The sequence below is a fragment of the Macadamia integrifolia genome, chromosome 9 (assembly GCF_013358625.1).
Source record: "Macadamia integrifolia cultivar HAES 741 chromosome 9, SCU_Mint_v3, whole genome shotgun sequence".
NCBI lineage: Eukaryota > Viridiplantae > Streptophyta > Magnoliopsida > Proteales > Proteaceae > Macadamia > Macadamia integrifolia.
Window position 1 is genome coordinate 21,200,797 of NC_056565.1, and position 20,125 is coordinate 21,220,921.

The 20,125-nt window shown below is 35.1% G+C and overlaps 1 protein-coding gene across 1 annotated transcript in view; it reads left to right on the forward strand.

Annotated features, from left to right (window-relative positions):
- Window positions 1-7,496, forward strand: part of LOC122089614 (pyruvate kinase isozyme A, chloroplastic) — a gene marked incomplete at its 5' end in the record, with an annotated part of 13,707 nt that extends 6,211 nt beyond the window's left edge. The window contains 5 exons of the mRNA XM_042659335.1: window positions 997-1,087; window positions 1,195-1,388; window positions 4,551-4,672; window positions 5,195-5,673; window positions 6,838-7,496. Of these exons, the coding sequence (XP_042515269.1) occupies window positions 997-1,087; window positions 1,195-1,388; window positions 4,551-4,672; window positions 5,195-5,673; window positions 6,838-7,139 (1,188 nt within the window). The remainder of the gene's footprint in view (window positions 1-996; window positions 1,088-1,194; window positions 1,389-4,550; window positions 4,673-5,194; window positions 5,674-6,837) is intronic.
- Window positions 7,497-20,125: the final 12,629 nt, after the last annotated feature.

Genomic DNA, 20,125 nt, shown 5'->3' on the forward strand with positions numbered 1-20,125 from the left:
GAGTCATCACTTTAGAAACATTTTTCAGCAAATGCATCAATTTGTATCTCAATTTTGGGATACATACATTGATATTGAGTTGAACGTGATATCATGAGAAATATATGCCATTGAGTTCGCTTCAAGTCGGCGAAAGAATCAAGTGGATCAGAGTTCGGGAGAGAAAGATATGGTCAATTAAGTAGACATTATGTTCAATAAGTTAAGTCTTGAAAAATGCAAAAAAAGGCAAATGTGTTTAAACGTGTTTTAAACGTGTTTAGAATGGAAATGCTTGCCGTTTGCTTTTTTTTATGTATCTTTGAGAAGCATACGGGAAAACATGTTTTAAACGGTAAAAAACGAGGACGTGTTTAAACGTTTTTGCTAACAATGATCAAGTATGACCTTGAGTAGAGCTGATTGGAGGATAAGGATCCATGTAGCCGACCCCATTTAGTTGGGATAAGGCTGAGTTTTTGTTGTTGTTGTCAGACATTTTAAATGCTTTTTGCAATACCTGCAATTCTAGTGAGTCCATAAACTAGAGAAAAGATTAGCTCTGGTGCGATTGTAACTTCCTCCTCACTGTTCTAATGGCTAGTGCCTTCCTTATGAGGATATGGAGACATTGTTTAGCATGGATATCTGAGACTGCAAGAATAAAAGTCAACACGAAGACACATTCTAGATGCAACATGAACGCAAATTTGTATGTAATGTAACTATACTCTTTCCCCTTCTCTTGTTTATGAATTTTTCAAAATCTTCTAATGTAAGTGGTTTATTTGCAGTGAATTTATTGTTGTGGTTTTATCAGAGATATGATAGAGGTGCCCTTTGACAATATTCTTCTTTAACTGATCTTTTTGTTGGACTTGTTCAAAATTCTGTGGTCAGAAAATAAAATTGAATTTGTGATAGTACAATATCCTCTTTGTGTGTTTAGGCTGGTCCGCTGGTGTTTTCACTTTACAACCTGGGATTAATACTAATCAGCTACACATTTTTGTATAGGATGGTGAGATCTGGACTTTCAGTGTTCGAGCTTTTGATTCAGCTCGTCCAGAATGTACCGTCAATGTAAATTATGATGGTTTTGCTGAAGGTAAGATAGATATTCTGGTTGATGAATGTTGCTCTTTGCTTTTCTCTGATTAAATTGGAAAAACAAAGTGAATATATTCAAATTTCATACTAGCTTATGTGATACAGATGTGAAAGTGGGTGATGAACTTCTTGTGGATGGGGGAATGGTGAGGTTTGAGGTGATTGAGAAGATTGGTCCCGATGTCAAGTGCCGCTGTACTGATCCAGGGCTATTGTTACCACGTGCTAATTTAACTTTCTGGCGTGATGGAAGTTTGGTTCGAGAACGTAATGCAATGCTTCCCACCATTTCTTCCAAGGTCAGTGCGCGTCCAAAAATATAATTTGACTCCATATATTTGGAATCTGTGCAGCTTCCGACATACACTTAATTAATAGGTGCCTGTTATTTGAATGTCTAAAATCAATTTGATTCTTGAGGTAGAATCTGGAGTTCTACAATAAAAATTCTCTCTGAGAAGCTGGTTAAAGTTCAAACTAACCCTAGGTTTTGAGGGTAGTAGGAAAATAAAAACATTGTTGTTTTTTTGATCCATGGGTTGTGTAGTTAAAGGATGAAACTATGGGTTGATAGAAGATGTCTAAGACAAGGTTTTTTTTTGAGAGTGTTGAGAAACGGTGAAAAGGGGATGTTGTAGAGCTTAAAGAAACTGGGAATGGAAAGTAGAAGAGAAAAGATACTGAGGAGGAGAAGAAGAGATTGCAGAATGAAACCCTATTCACGATGCAGAAAACAAACAAAAAGAGCAATCAAACAATCACACAACACAAGGATATACGTGGTTTGGCAAGGTGCCTATGTCTACGGAGAGATGATTGCAATTTCACTAGCAATTGAGAAAGGATTACAAGCTCTTTTCTTCACGCCTCTGTGTTTACAAAGAATTCCCAGTAATCCTTATCACGCCATCACTACCAATTTATAGGGGAAACAATTTCTCGAATTACCCTCATGTGAGGTCTCAAGCGCTATGGGCTTTTTAATGGTCCTTTGGATGCAGCCCAGAACCCAAACTACAAAATACAAGACATCAATCCTCAATAGAGATATCTCACGTAGGCTGACGGAATCCACTTTCGAAGAAGCATGTGAATTTCACAAGTCACAACAATTCTATTCTATTCAAATGTAAACCATTACTGGTGCAGATAGGTAACTAAGGGCCCGTTTGATAACGTTTCTGCTGTTTCTGTTTCAAGAAACGACAGAAACAGAAATTTCCGTTTCTGGGAACAGAAACAGAATTTTTGGTGTTTGATAAACCTTGTTTCTTGAAACGTTTATCTGTCTCTTCTTCTGCAAATAGGAAACCGACCCCTTTAGACTCCATTTCCAATTGACCCCCTGGTTTGTAAAATCCAGTTTTGATAATGAGTGTGCTAGTGGTTTTGATAAAACTGGATTTTGATATAGCTTCTCAAAATCTGAGAAGCTATATAATTGAGGGGAAAAGAGACAGGCAGACGCCTTTGATCTCATCTTGATTTCCCCCAATTTCAGTTCCATTTTCACTCTCTGCCATGGCTTCTTCTAGATTCCTTTTTCTCCTCCTACTAAACTACGTGTTCGTGTTTGGTTTTGTATCTTATCCTTCATCATCTGCTAGAGTTCTTAGTTCTTCTGCCTCGAAGGTCTCGCTGGCTCTGTACTATGAGACCCTTTGCCCTTACTCCGCCAATTTCATTGTTAAATATCTGCCGAAGGTCTACGATGAGGGACTCATTTCAATCGTCGATCTTGAACTTTTTCCCTACGGAAACGCCAAGTTACAAGACAAGGGCAACATCGTCTGCCAGGTTTCTCCTTCATCTTTAACTCTGTTCTGGTTAATTTTAATTGTAATGGTCTCATAGAGCGAGAGTTATGGTTTCCGGGGTCTGAGTTTGTTTAGGGTGTTTCTGTTCAAGCAGAGAGATATCGGTGATTCCATTTAAAGCAACTCCAGATTTGTTTGTTTCTAGTGGTCGAAGAATAAAAGGAACAAAACCAAAAGAAAAATACGAATCCACCAAAACAAACCATGCCGGAGTGGGGAGAGAACGAATACTCACCGATGATCACAGAGCACGAGGTTCCCACCGTCGAACCAAATGAAACAAACATCTTCTTCCTCTTTCTTCTTCGAAGGGGCTTTTGTCTGAACCCGCGGCTGCCTACCTCGCTTACGTCTCCCGCCACCTCTGCTGCCCTCTGTAGTCTTGGCTTCTTCCGTTTCAACTTCGACTTCCGTCGTGGGCGTACCTTCTTCAACAACCACAGCAGCGACGTCAGTAACAACCGGAGAAATCTCGAGGAGCTGCGAATCATCCATCTCGGTAACAGCTTCGCATTGCTGTTGAGTGTCAGGAAGCTCCTCAACCTGTTGGTCCGGTTCCAACTTTTCTTCGATTAAATTCTCCTCAACTTCCATGGAAGGCCTGTAAACACCAGGCGAACCATCATCTTCTTCTTCCATGGCGGAGTAGGAACCTATCAAGAAACAAAAATCCGACGAGAACCCTAGATTTTCAGTTGCAAGTGGAAATGGTAGTGATGGTGGTGATGGTAGTGATGCCAAACTCCGTCTTCAATATCGATTTTTTGTGCCTCATTTTTGTTTCGAGAAACGAGCGAAACAAGTAAAACTTGTTTCGTCATTCATGTTTCTTGAAGCATAAATTGTTATAAATTTCAATTTATGTTTCAAGAAACAAGTGGAACAGAACACTTTTACCAAACGGTATTTATGCCGTTTCTTTGTTTCTGAGAACAAGAAAATACAGAAACACGTTTCTGGTTACGTTATCAAACGGGCCCTAAGTTATCTTCATACTTATCCGTAGTGGCACTAGAAACCTCCCCCAACTGAAAATGACAAAATACCTTGATCTAGCACCCTTGATTACAAGTTTGCCCCAAAGTATAACTTTTGCTGAAAATAATATCTTACTCACTGATCCTATGCAAAACCCTTTTAACTACTCATGCTACTTAATAAGCCCTATTTAATGACAAACATGATCGCCGAAAGCCCCTTAAATAGAATAATATGAATCTGGCCTACATCATTGTTTGCTCGACATCAGTGCTACACTTCATTTTGGTGAAAATGAAATCCAGGTTTCATCTTCTTTTTATTTTTTTATACTACAAAATAAAGAAATCTTAGTAATTAATTAGAATTTTTTGGTCTGGTGGCATATGGTGTTAGGTGCTTCAAGGGGTTGTAACTTTGTGACTGTATGGTTCTTATGTGTCCAAGGTTGCCTGTAAATGTATTTGATATCTATGTCAGATGTTGGATAATTTTTGTCTTTGTGATTTGATCACCCCTTCCGTGCCTGCCGTGCCGGAGATTTTCTGATTTTGTTGCTTGCCAGCTGTATCAATTAGACTCAAATTCTCTTTAGGGCCATCCATTTATTATCAGTATCTTCTTCATGCTCTCTAGTTACTTTCTCATGCTTCCAGACTTTTACAGGATTGGCTGGACATTGATTTTGGGATTACAGAGCGTGTGGATTTTATTGCAATTTCATTTGTCAAGTCTGCAGAAGTTATTAATCATCTTAAGAGCTACATTGCTGCACGATCACGTGACAGGTAAGCTTGAAATGATCGAAGATTCTCTGTTTATTTCTTATAGTGTTATGTTGGCTTATTAAGCCAGTACCTTAATGATCCAGCATCTCGTGCCCTACTGGGTCAATCAATGCTTGCCTTCATCATTACAAGGCGCTATGTGTTTATGAACCGGCCAATATAGTTTGGATGGATCTGTGTTTTTTGGTTTGATGTATTTTGTCATGATCTGTCTAAATTGGGAAGTAATTTTGGGGGTAGATGTTTGCAGTATTGGAAAACTCTGAAAATCTTGAAGGCTGAGTTGGACAGTTATCATAATAAGGATTGCTGCCTTCGTGAATGTTTGCATGTATATTCATCTATCTTTCCTTATTTTGAACTTTATAATATCACTATCATAAGATGTATGCAAAGGTAGAATTGTGAAATTGTCATCAGAATCTTATTTCTTATGTCATTATTGTTTGAATCATTCAGCATTTGAGGGAAAATGTATGCTGCCTTATATATGTGACTTAAGTGAATGTTGTTACCATGCAGTGATATTGCTGTCATTGCAAAGATAGAGAGCATAGATTCTTTGAAGAACTTGGAAGAGATTATTCAGGCATCAGATGGAGCAATGGTGGCTAGAGGAGATTTGGGTGCTCAAATCCCTTTGGAACAAGTCCCTGCAGCACAGCAGCGGGTCGTTCAGCTGTGCAGGGAGCTAAATAAGCCTGTCATTGTTGCTTCTCAGCTGCTCGAGTCCATGATTGAATACCCTACGCCCACCAGAGCCGAAGTTGCTGATGTTTCTGAAGCAGTCAGGCAGCGGGCAGATGCTCTGATGCTTTCTGGTGAGTCAGCCATGGGTCAATTCCCAGATAAAGCATTAACTGTGCTTAGAAGTGTCAGCCTGAGAATAGAGAAATGGTGGAGGGATGAGAAGCGTCATGAAGCTATGGAACTCCCATACATTGCTTCATCTCGCTCATACAGTGTTTCAGAGGAGATCTGCAATTCTGCTGCCAAGATGGGTAAGTATTCTGACTCTTAGTTTTTTGTTCTCATTTTTAGCTGGATAAACATGACATTATGCAGAAAAAAAGCCAACAATCATAATGCAGAACTAGGTGGAATCTGTTAGGAATTAACAACACAGTAGAATAATGATATCAAAAGAAAAACGAAAGGAAATCACACACAGAACACAATGATTTTATGTGGTTCACACAAGATGGGCTGCATCCATGGCATAGCGATAAACCAGAGCTTCCACTCTTTTGATGAAGAAAATGACAGCCCTCACATACCTCTCCTTGCGGGATCCCAACCTATATTTATATATATATATAGCTTTTTAAGATGCATTACATTATGGGAAACCTTGATTCCTAGAAAGTAAAAAACTGCCCCCAGTATAAATGTCCCCAAAAAAATTCGGCCCAAGGGCTTTGCCTCCCGAACCCAGACTGTCGAGCAGGACCGTCGTTGTTGGGGAAAAGTGAACAATACTTCCTGGATTCAACTGGGATCAGGCTTCACCAATAACAGATTTTGTTATTGGAGGTGAATCTATTGGGTGCAGATAATTAAGGATTTGTAGATGGTTTAGTCCTATTTTATGTGGAGGGATATGCATACCCTATTCTGTAAATTTTGGCCTGCTGATATCTTTTGTTGCATAAAACCTATTAATGCAGGGAGGTCCAAAGATCGCTTTTAGGTCTAGGTCTTGCTGCATCAGCCTTAATTTCAAAATATGAAACTATTTGTGTTTCTAATTTCATATCTTCGGAAGGTAGATCTAAATGTGTATGCGTGCCTGTGTTTCTAATTTCATATCTTTGGAAGGTAGATCTAAATGTTTATGAGCTTGTTTGTGTTTCTATTTTTTTCATATCCTTTGTGCATAAAATTTGTGTGTTTCTATGTTCATATCTTTTGATGGTCATGAAATGTTCCATTTCTCATTATGATGGTGTCAATTTTGTTAAGAATATCAGTATATGGTGCTGGTGCATGCCCATTGAGTTGGTTTTGCTTCATTGTTCTTTACCTTATGGTCTTGTGTTTGTTTCTACCAAGAAAAAAGGTCTTGTGTTTGTTCATAATGATTATGACATTATCATTGGGTTTGTTGTTGGCTTTAAGACCTTGTTTTGTGGGACTGGGAATGATTAGTCATCGTGTTGTTGCAGCCAATAATTTGGGGGTGGATGCCATTTTTGTTTACACAAAGACGGGACACATGGCGTCTCTCCTTTCACGTTGCCGTCCCGACTGTCCAATCTTTGCTTTCACTACTGCAACATCTGTGCGAAGGCGTCTGAACCTACAGTGGGGCCTAATACCCTTTCGCTTGAGCTTCTCTGATGATATGGAGAGCAACCTTAATAGAACATTTTCTTTGCTGAAGGCCAGGGGGATGATTCAGTCTGGTGACCTAGTGATTGCCGTCTCAGATATGTTACAATCAATTCAAGTGATGAATGTCCCCTGAATTTGTGGTTCTTTACTTAGTGCTTCCAATTTTTCAGAAAATATTTATTTTTGGTTATCTGTTACTGTTTTTAGAGAGTTATTAATCACAGCAATCAACTAAAGATGGCAGCTCAGCAGTTTGGTTCCTGCTAGAAACCAAAAGAGAGGATTAGTCTTGGTGTTCACTATGTCAACTCTGCTGAGGCTGCTCAATCTTAGATTGACCAAAAGCCCTTCCACATGTGCTTCTACGGCAATTTGGGGGGGGAAAGCCTCAGTTTTACTCTTCATTCCAGCCTTTTAATGTTTGCAATTGTTTTTGTAAATATCATCTGAAAGAGTAGATCTATTTAATGATTTGTTTCTGTTTCTCTCATATTTCTTAAGGTCATTGTAATGCCTAGTTGTTACTATTGCTGTTGAAATGGTTGTGCTGGTTTAGGACTTGAATTTGCTGAGGATCATCAACAAGAGCAAGAGATCATTGCTTGATTGCGTAGCGTGTGCACCAGTGTGGGGGCCAATAAGAGTGTACATAGGGGCATACTTGGATGAGATATATTTTTTTTTTCATAGGGTGTGGGGTGGTAATTTCGCATGCTCATGTGTTTGGGCATAGGGACGATGCAAAAAGGCAGCATTCTTTTTCCTTTAAAACTTCTACATATTTTGTTTTGAGGAGGATTGGGCATGTTGTCAGCTTTCAATAAGTTAGAGGTATGCACCTATTATAGGAGGGCAAGTGAGTATTTTCTGTTGAAAGAGGAGAGAAGAAGACGCATGTTGAGCACCTTGGCAACAAGCCTAACATTTTCCCTTTTGGTAATTATACTTTTCAAATGTAATCTCATTTTAATTTCCAATCAAAGTGATTTGGTTGCTAAAAGACATAAAATAAAATTTAGGGTTTGAGTTCCATGTCCGGCTGCACAGCATACATTAGTGCCTCTCAGCTCCTTGTGTCCATCTCTTCTCTCATAACAAGGGCAAGTATGTCATAGGGACTATCTCGTGGTGTTTTTTCTACTAAATTTTTTTTATATGATCATGTGAGGTTATGATTCCAAAATTCTAACAGCAATGATTTGATTTTACTTTTACCTTTATTACACCATGCTCATCTTGGCAACTCGAGCAGGGGTGGTGATCTTTTGTTCCTTCGTTTGTGCCGTGAGGTTCATCGGTCGGTGAAGTAAAACTTTTATATTTTTTTACAGGAAAAAAAAAGGGTGTGGGATGCTTCTACGTTTCTTTGCCCATCGAGACAGGTTTTTTCTGATTTTCTGCAGCTACGTATTGTTAGTACCGGATATTATGAGGGTTAGCTAGCTGGCCTTTTGTCAAAAAATTTTATAGACATGGAATTGGAATTGGAATTGGGGGTCCCAGCAAGAATTTAGTTCTTGGTATTGATTACCATTGATACCGATATAGATGGGTCCTATTGGGTTGAATATGAGTTTGATTTTTTCATAAGTCAATTATCTTAATAGAAATTTATTTTCAGTATAGGGATTGAGGACATGGTTTCAAGTATTGATATCGTATCAGCTGTATCTGTCATATTGTATTGATATTGGCTGAGATCGATATTGATACTTGATCAATCTGGATCGGTTGTCATATCATTTCAGGGGTAAAACATTAGAAAAATGTACTTCTTTCTGAGAAAGCAATAAGGGTAAAATCGGTGATCGATTCATGATAATATTATTTATCATCTCTCAAGAAAATTTTCATTATTTGAAGCACAGAAAAGGTGTTCATGCTCTTATCTGTGCGTTCATTGGTGGCGATTCTTTTGAACATTGGAACTCCATCCAAAATTTAAAATTTTCTTTTGGAGATTTGTACTTGATGGCATTCCTGCTAAGGATATCATTGGGAGTGGATGGACATTGACCGTACTTGTGATCTTTATCATTACAATTGCGAATCTATTTGACATATTTGCTTTGCTTGTCATTTCTCTAAGCGAATTTTGGCTGCTAGTTTGTTGGGATTACGTAATGAGAACATAACTAGTTATTCTTTTTAGTCCTTTATTAGGTCATGTTTTAATTCTGGTCGTATTCCTAGCCTAGATAAAACCATATTTTTTGGTATTAGAATTATATCATGCTATTTCATTTGGTTGCATAGGAATTAGGTTTTTTATTCCATGGTTCAGCCAAATCCTATGGCTGTTGTTACTAATATAAACCGATGGACTTCGGTTTCACTTGACATTGGCTTTGAACATGAATCTTTAAACTTTGTACAACCCAATGACATTGCCCTCTCCCCCCTTTCATGACACACATATTTTGATTTGTACAAGTATTTCAAAAAATCTATTAGCTACTCTAGATGGACATGTGGAGTAATTTTTAGAGGAAAATTTGTCTTACTTTATGTTGATTATTTGATGATAGGAATAAACATTGATGCATTGTTTAGAAGTTTTCTCTATGGCCTGAAGAAGTCCAAGGAGGAAGGGTGGAACGTGACACAAGTTTGGAGTGATTCGGAGGAATTGCACAACTTGATTCAGGATAATAGCATCAGTTTGTGGCCTTGGAGCACAATCCTACTGTTCTTGAATGTTTATAAATCATTCTCCCAACTAAGTTTTTGTCTCAAGTTCTCAAACAAATGTGTGATATTAGTTAAGCGCATTGCTGCTTTTGGTTATGCATAGGAAATTTATACAAGATCTATTGTTGATGCTCTATGCTATATTAATTAATGAAGTCTTTCTCTTTCCATAAAAAAAAGGCCAAAATCGGTGACTTGATACGCATCGATCTTCATCGATACCAATACCAAGAATTAAATCCTTGATGGAGGGTGTCAATTGGTTATGTTTGGGCTCATTTCAGGACATAATATGTATATCTGAAATCGAAAATTTTTTATAAACTCAAAACCAAAATTGAATCGAGTAAGTTGGGTTTTATTTTGTTTCATTTGACTTGTAAATGGTCTCAATTATTCGGTTCAAATTCGACTTAAGGTGGAAATAACATGCAGAAACAAATAAATTTGGGAATGAAATTACAACCTCATGGCTCACAGTCTGGTAGCTCTCAACCTTTTTGCACAACTCAGCATAAAAAACACATAATAGGCTACTAGCATTGTTAAACTGATAATAATAGTATACATAGTGGATACAATATTTTTACCAAAAATAATTTGAATACAAATTTAAATGATTTATGTATACCACCACTAGGCTACTAGCATTGTTAAACTGATAATAATAATAATAAAAAGTAAATTTCTAACTTAATGAGATATTATTTTTTAATTTAAGATGCTAATGTTGAAGAACTTAAACAATGTATTCACATTTATTGTGAAAAAATATATTTATTTTGGAGCATGTAAGCAAAACATGTGACCATTTAATGCCATTTGTTTTAATTATCATATTAAATCATACAATTTGAGGGTATTAGTTAATTGTTAGACTTAATAATATACTATGTATGTGAATCCTATGGGTTGATTCTTATTTTTAAGAGTAATCCGCTACTAATTATCTTATTAAGTAGGAATGGAATTTTTTGTTGACTACATATATATTTTTGTCTTTTAGTTGGTTGATCACTATTTCTTCCTCTTGTTACTTAGTCCATTAAAATAGAAACCACTAGTTATTATTTTTGGCTATTTATAAAAATTTGAGGATTTAAATGTGAAAGAAAAAATAATATAATACGTGTGTGAGAAAGTCCATTGATGAAGAATAAGAATATCCATTTAGATCAAATTATATATAAGAAAAAAATTATGGAAAGAAGAACACTATCTGATCATGTGGTCTATGCATCAACACGAAAAAGTATAAGAGTATCAACAGATATAGATTTTTTGTATTTCATACAGGTAGGACTGTTATTTCATCCTTCCTATATCAAGGTGCAAGGGCCACACTAGTAGGCAGCGTTCTTTTAACAAAAAATTAAATGGCTTGACAATTCTTAAGGTCTAATGGATAGTATATTGCTAGTGGTTCTATAATAAGGGTTTCAAACCCCAAACATGTGATCCACCTCTATGATCAACTGGGCCAAAAACTTGTAGTCCTAACCATGTAATTTTTTATTTGATTTATTTTATAAATTGTTTTTTTTCCATTTAGGTTGAATGTTGATCATTATTGGGCCTAAGACCCATGTATGGCTCTAGATTTTTTTTCTTTTCTTGCCAGACAGGTAAAGTTGCAGTGGCAGGTTCTGAATTGGGCCCAAACATAAAACTAGTCCTGTAGAAGAACCCACTTATAAAGCCAGGTCCACTTGGATTAACTGTGTATAGTCCAGAGGCCTCATGGGCAACAGAAAGGAAGTGTCCAGGCTTTCCATGGCCCATAGGGCCAAAAAGTGGTTCGACTCCACTTCTAAGTGGGCGAAGGGTGCTCTTCATGTAACCGAGAGCGAGCCGGATTTCAAAATTCAAGTGAAAGTGGGGTTGCGGGCAGATTTAACCATATTTCTCTGAACGGCTGTTTTATTTGTTATATTGTATTTGAGATTGACACCCATAACTTTGTTGACGTTATCAAGATCATTCAATAAAAAGAATATATTCAGTGCACGAGGCTTTCGCCATTGTAGGTCTTGAGAGGATTATAGTGTACATAGCCTTATCGTTTCTTCGTAAAGACGTCAAATCATATAAATATCATTCAATGATAATGTGAAAAGTTTCAAAGTCAGATTTTTTTTTTTTTAAATGATGAGTAAATTTATTATATTTTTTGGAAGAGGGATTGCTATCCGATCACGTGATTACTACACCAGCATGTAGACTAATGAAAGAGCATATAGAGGCATTGACCATGGAGGGCAGGGATCCCTCCTTTTCACATGACCATGTTTCTAAGTGTAGGGGCAAGCAACCAAGTAGTGGTCTTTTCCCCTATATTTTAAAAACATAATAGAATGTTTTTTTAACTAAGTGATTACATGGGCTTAGATGAACATTACCTCATACAATTTACATAATTTTCTTTGATGTTACTACTAATAATATTTCTTTCAACTGCTCATGATCTAATGCTTAAAATCATTTAGTTAGGTTAGGTTGATTTGTCATCAATCCTTGAACCATGTTTTTTTTATATTACTGTGATAGGTTTGTTCTATTCTATTTGGTGCCTATCTTTATGAGGAGGGTCCTAGTTGTTTTACATAAAATAGTATTCTTTTGTAACTAGGTCCCTAATGTTACCTAAAAAAAAAAACTAGGTCCCAATTCAGTACTTGTCCTTAGCATTATATGGTTGCAAATATTTCTAGGGATATTTTTATTAACAGCATTTCTTAAGCTTTTGAAGGCTACTTTGCATTGTCAAATAGCTAATCCACATGACAGAAAAAGCCTTTGTTTATATGTTTGTTTTCTATTGTTTGTTGCATTGTGATGATGATGATGATGTTTATATACATAATATACATCTTATTGGTGTTTTTTATTGAAGTTTCTCAATGTATATTGGTGGCATTTAAACTTGCTATCATTGTTATGATAGACAAAGGGGGATCCATAAAATAAAAGAGACCACATCCATTTTAATGGTTAAGTTTTAGTCTCAAACAATTTGATGCATAAAGTACTTAAAGAGAGAGAAAAAAAAAAAAAAAAACAAAGTCTCAGAAAATGCCATTAGATATGGCATGGTTGTATTTTTGTAAAGTTTAAGTTCACCTTTTTAACCTTCCTACTTGTTGTAGACTAAAATTTTATTAATAGAACGGGTGTGAGATCTAATCTTTTGGATTTTTTTTTTCTTATGTGTGTGTGTTTTTTTTTTGGGGGGGGGGGTGGATTAATAGTATATTTGATATGCTATTTTTTCTTGTGAGGTTTATTGTATATTTCTAACCCTAATAAATTTTTTTTAGTCATCAAAATTTATTTATCCCGAACCTATATATTATGAACATTTTTAAGTATTTCTTGTTTATGTTATGCTTTTTTATGCTTAGTGAATACAAAAAATATATATTTTTTTCTTTTAAAATTTTCTATAATGACTTCCAAGTCATTTGTAATATATATGTATAGTGCACAATCTTATCATGATATTTAATACCACCATACTATCATTTTGTTTATAAATTGCTCAAACCATCCCTCTCTTCTACCAACATTTTTTTTTATAGATATGTTTATCTAATTAAAATGTCATACTTATTATGAAGGTATAGTTTATAAATATATATTATCTTTATTTTAGAATATTAGTGGTAGTAAGCCCCACCTTTTAATTAAATTAGTTTTATATATTTAGTTTAAAATCAGCAAGGATTGTATTTTTTTTTAATCAGAAAAATATTATGCATAAAATAAATCACAAAATTAATCTATTAAAATATTCAATAATATTTAATTATAAATAATTTTCGGATTTATATTATGTAAAAAATATAATATATTAAATTAGATTAGGATCTCAATCGCTCCTTGTTGGTATTTTTAAATTCAAAGAATTTTATATAAGAAAAATTTTCCAACCACAAACTGCCCTCAATTCCCATCCAGATAAAAAAATAAATAAATTTGGAATGTAAATTAAAGGAAAAAAAAAAAAAATCCATCACATTCAATAGGAACCTATCCTTCAAAATGACAGGTGACCATAAGGCCACACCACACATCAATAGGACTCATTCAAATGTGACCCCACCACCATTGCTATGCTTTACACACTAATCAAATTATCTCGTCACATCTGTTAAATATAAAGAAAACTGTGACCTAAAAGATTCCACAAGAAAATTTATTAAATACAAAAAAAAAAAAAAAATGTCACAATAAATCCTCTAAATAAAGAATAGGGGATAGAAGATGACCCTAAAATAAGAATCCAATCACAATAATCCAAAAGGGTTGAGGTAGGAGGTGGGACAACCCCATCTTATCCAAAAGGTTTCCTTATCCATCATCTTTATGTCCACATCAACCCCATTTTATTTATTTTATTAATAACCCAAGCTATAGCTACAGCTATATCTATATCTATATCTAAGATGTTATCTATATCTAAGATATTATTGAGACAGCTGCTTTGTTGTAATCAATCAAAGTGTACACTTTACAAACTCGTCATCCTCTCTTTTTCTTCTTCCCTCAAACCAAACAGAAGCCTTCAAAAAAATAAAAGAAAAAAAAAAAAAACTAGAAAGGCTATCTCTTAAGGGAGTTGTCATCAGAAATTGCCAAACATTAGGTAAAGCAAAGCTACAAGCCACAGGCCCACAAGGGAGAGAGAGAGAGAGAGAGATTATTCCATGTGGGTCATATCCATGTGTTGAAATTTAATATAAAGACTAAGGTGGGACCTTACTTTCAAGAAAATAGGGTTTGGTAGGCCAACAATGGGGGGCTTTCAGGTGAAAATTTGAGGCTATCACCCTAATACACTAAGTGTTGGTGACGTCTTGCCCTAATGGGTTTATAGGGATCATAGCTTCCCTACTCGAACTTTTCTCGGACTAGCTTTGCTTTCTATGGGGCCCACCGTTAATTTCATGGCCATGAATTATAAAAGTCTTCTAAGATTTTTTGGTTAAAGTGATGGGAATTTAACGGGATCTCATTAAGAAAAGGGGAATATGCTACAGTAAAAGTTACCTCCGTGAAGGGGCATCCCTTTCTCATCTGGTATTACATTGTATTTCTTATAGGTTTGTTAGATTCTTTCATTAGGTGGTTATTGTTGAGGATTGATGTTTTGTATTTCAATTATTGATGATTGAAAAATATAGGGTTGATGTTTTGTATTCTGATGATTGAAAAATATAGGTATTTTATTTGAAAGTTTTTAAATACGATCAAATGATGTATTGTGTTGTTATGTTAAACTTCGTTATGAAAATGAGTTTATTTGTTCTTTAATAAAAGAATATTCTAATATGCAGGGCTTGAGGCCTACCATTCTGTTTATCTTTGTTTATTGGGCTACGCTGAAGTGAGGGATCCTTGTGGGAGTTTGGGGTGTCAACCATTGAGGAAAATTTTTAAGATTTATATGTTAGTAAATTTGAAAAATTGTATCTCTTTGTTTTCCTTATTAGTTGATGGCGATGGAGGGTTATTAGGGTTACTTAGAATTCTTTGTAAACACAGACATGCGAGAGGAATAGAACTTGTAACCCTTTCTCTAATGCTGATTAAGACACTCTCATCTCATTGTGGATGTAGTTAGGCATCTTTCCAAACCATAGATATCCTTGCATTGTGATTGCTTGACTCTTACGTCTTGGTTTTCTGCATTGTGAATAAGTTCAAGTTTCTATCGTTATAATCTCTTACAATTTAGAGTGTTAAAATATGTAGACTCAAAAGTCTCTTACATAATTCAAGGAAAGTTGGCTAGGCCTTAGTCATATTTAAGAATAAATGTATCATTAATACATTTTTCAATTATGGTTTTATAGAGAGTGCATGCTCATGAGTATGAGGCAAGAGGATTGCTCGAAGGCCTTCAAAAAGCGAAATGATTAGGTTTCTCCACTGTCATCATTTGGACTGATTGTGAAATGCTAATAGATATGCTTCATTGACGAAGAGAACACTGGCATAGGGAATTGTTTACCTACTTGTGGGATGTTTTAGCAATGTTTGAAACAATTTGAATCTAATTTTGTCCTAATTAATGTAGGCAAGTAATCTCCGTAGCTCATAACCTTGCGATATCTGCTTGAACTAACAGTTGGGAAGCATATTGGCAGTGCTGATGTAATATCATCCTATTTTCTTAGTAATTTTTTTTTCTTCATATAAATAAAGCATCAATTAAACCCTAAAAATTTTTTTATTGTTTCCGTTTTTCTCTTATAATTAGGATCGAGTTTCTTTAAGACCACAACAAATAGAAATCCATTCACCACGATTGATCTAAGCCACTCGAAAAAGGTATAAAATTCTGTGTCTTCTTCCTTTTCTTCAGTTCCTTACCCCTCTTTCAATGCAAGGGTTTATTATAAGAGTATCAGTCTCCATCTTTCTCAACCATATCCTGTTTTGACACTAATCTCTATTCTACTCTCAATGTTGTACTACAACCATTGTTGACCTAAAATCTTGACTAGTACAAGGAATCAAGGATGACAATATGGATTACCAAGATAAAATAAAAAAAGGAAAAAGACTTTATAGAATACTATAATGCCACCAAACCATCATCAATGATCATCATCCTAGTTATCATAAATTAAATGAAAACAGTATATTGATTTCCTAGTACACCTTACAAGTGTAACCTATGCTATTATTTATGACCCTTATTATATGACAAATAATTGAAGGCAAAGGGCATCAATCAAAACCATGTTCTTTGATTAAATGCTGCTCTTTGTCTTTACCATTGATTAAGCATTAAGTTTCAATGGCCCTACCACACAAGATTAGGTGTACATGCATCAAGATGCAATTGGTCAAAAAAATAAAATTCTAAAAGGGAATTAAAATATAATGGGTAGATAAATTAGGGAATAAAAAAAAAAATCTCTTACATGGTTTGAAAATGACATGAATTTTACTTAATTAAGATCAATTATGGTATTTGACAATCTCAAAGTACTCATCTGCCCTTGCTTCACCTAGTGGGTATCCAACCCTAGTTAGCTATTCTTACCAAAAAAAAAAAACTAGTTAGCCATACAAAACCAATGGGCCAAGTGGGTCCAGCTATGCTTTTGCAATATTCTAGAAGTGGAAGTAATATTGATGAAATCCACCATGTTGCCATCCATACCCTTTAAAGTCTATATTCGAAAAATGGGTATCTGAATACTATTCAAATTGTTAAGAAGCTATATTATTCGTTTCGAATTATAAAAGGATGATTAAGTAATAGTTTCATAAATAATATTTTATAGTATTAAAATATCTTAACTATTTCACAACATATTATATGTAATTAAACAAAAAATTAAATGAAAAAAAAGTTTCATGAGGACATCTATTTAAATTCAAATCAAACCCTCTAACATCAAGACTTAGGGGGTCGTGGTTTCAGTCCTTGAACAGCAACCTTAGTCAAGTATTTTTTTTTTAGCTCTTTTCGTTCAACATAAACAGTTAAAGATATAAATGGATAATAAAAAAATAATAAAACCCCAAATGTACCCTTATAATAATTGGTAGAGAAAGAAGGGTAATGAGGTGGGCCTAACTCTAAAAATGAGGTGACGTTTGGTTGTGGGATCCCCTCATGAATTTTGACAACTCACCTACCCAACGACCCCCACCGGCCCACCTCAAGAGAGCCCAACAATACAACAAATGAAGATAAAGTTAGGAGATGGGGCCCACAATCGTCGTTTATGTGTAAACTCTCTCTCTCTTTCAAAGTCTCAACTGCAATTGACCTGATGGAAAACGACACACCGCACACTTCTAAGTAGTAAATAGTTATTTCCTTTCAGTTATGTGTCCCGAGGCTATGTTCACCCCTGCTATTGGCTAAGAAATATAGGGCCCACAAAATAAGGCCCACAAGATGAGATGAAAATTGTTGATTCTCCATCTCAATTTTTAAAAATATATATACATAATAATTATATTCTCTTTCCTATGCCAATGAAAACAAGAAGGAACAAGGAGGAAGGGATTTCATGTTATGTTGTGTTTGAGCATTTTTTTTTCCTCTAAAGATTGTCTTTACTTACCGAGGTGCTTGGTGGTACAGCTAAGATTTATTCGGAGGCAATCTTTACTTCAATTTTTTTAAGAGGAGTGTTTTTTATGCTTTCAGTGTAGAGAGGAATCTGTACGCCACACCATTAAGAGCTAAAAAAGGTATCATCCATTTGGGTCTACATTTTCAAAAGTAAATTAGAAAAAAATAATAATAAATTCATGAAAGATGAAAACTACAAAGTATCAGCTTTGTATAATAATCTGTTTTTTCCCTATACACTCCCATTCTCGTATCAGCTATCATGAGTAAGGACTTAGGAGGGGAAAACTATGTGGTAATTGGTGAATCTCCTTTTGTGTGGAGTTATCTTCTCTCTCTCGGAAGGTGATAATTCTTCCAACTCCATAGTTATGATTTCCACCAATACTTAGAAACAAACACATGTAGATGTCCAGTACTAAGTTCCATATAAAGCAAATAACCCAACAATATAAAGTAACTATCTCAGAGAATAGATGTTAAAAGTTTCATAACAAATGGTTTAATTCTTATGTAGGCATTGCACCGAGTTGTCACCATTGCATAGAAAAGAAAATAAACTATTTTATACATAGAAAAAATTTATCTTTTTTTTTTTTCCGTAAAAGACAAAAATCATTATGAGATGGAACTTTTCATTATTAAAATTATCCTGACTCCTATTGTATGAACTTTTCAGCATTAGAGTGAGTCTTTGTACACAATGAAAGAGATAATAACTGTTTACATGAAAGCTCTAGAGAGAATTATGATAATTTTGTAAGTGTCCATAGTGCTTATTTCTTTAGAATCATATATAAAGCCTGGTCACCATGATAAACTATCAAATTAAACCTTGGCATCATCAGAAAAATAAATACCATCACTAAGTTGAATGATCTTTCTTCAATTCCTCTCATAGCATGGAAAGAAAATGGCCAACTTCTCCTCAAACCAAATATATAATGATCGTAGACCAATCAAATAATGAAACGAGCATGACGTGTGAAAGCCATTGCGTAGTAGCCTGTGCAATAGTTTGATTTCTGCCCGTTAGTGCAATAGTGCTCTACGATTAGCTTACTCAAATAGGGGTGCACCTTGTTCTGGCTCGCTAGTGCACTCCTCCCTTTAAAGTAAATTGTAGAATTAGGCCGTTGCTTGTTTAAGGTTGAACCATGTTAGCACAATAATTTGATTATGTAGGCGCTCACATTTTTTGGCTTCATAGAGTGCACATCTCCACATTTCCATTTTCTTCACTTTAACCCCATGGGAGTAAGTTCTATGAATGACAAAGAGGAGCATAATGAAGCTAAGCCTTAAAGCCTAGTTCAATGTGGCCAGCGGGTTAGGCTTTTTACTATATACATAGGAAAGGGAAGATTAAGATCTTGTTATGGCATTCTCTTATTTTATTTTTAAATAACATGCAAGTTATATATTTTTGTTTATAGAGCCATGCCAAACTAGTTTATATCTCTAAGACCATTTCCACCTTTGGACTAATCAGTTCTTATTTGATTTAACTTCAAAGTGTGCACCTTATTAATTAATTATACAATTCACATACTGACCAATTCCACCTTTAGAGCAATTAATTCTTGTTTGACCTAAATTCAATGGTTGACATTTTATCTTATTAATTGGTTAAGTTGTATAATGTTTCATTATTTGTCATTTGTTTTCTTTATTTATTTGATTCACAATTTTAGCCTGTTTGACTTAGAACTTATTTCAATCCTGATTCAGCTCGATTCACTCCACCGATTCTTGGTAAGTACCTTTAATGTTTAAGTTTTCTATTTTGAATCATTATATGGAAGAAGAGGAAAGAGGGAAGAAGGTAGTGTTGATGGATGATACTCCTAAATCCTAACATTGCATTGTTATCAAAGCTTATAATTAACTTTTCCAAATCACAAGGAAGAAAGTGTAATCCAAATAAATCAAAGCATTTTAGAATTGAGTCACAAAAAGCTAATAAAAAGCCCATGTTCTAAAAGTTCTTTAAAGGTTAATGGATGTTAAAGAAATCCAATAATTTCAAAAATACATCATTGAAAGAAATCTATTGAAGAAGAGGACCACCCAACAGAGAGAGAGAGAGAGAGAGAGAGAGAGAGAGAGAGAGAGAGAGAGAGAGAGAGAGAGAGAGAGAGAGAGAGAGAGAGGGGTTTTTGAAAGGAATCATCATCCACAGGGACCCTTCTTTTGTTTCACTAAGCTTTTGCATCATTCATGGGACACACGTAATAATTGAACTTTGAACTCTAAAATCTGAATATTGTAACTTCATATCATTAGGGCTGTTAAAGTTGGGTTGGAGAGAAATCAAGGTGAATAGT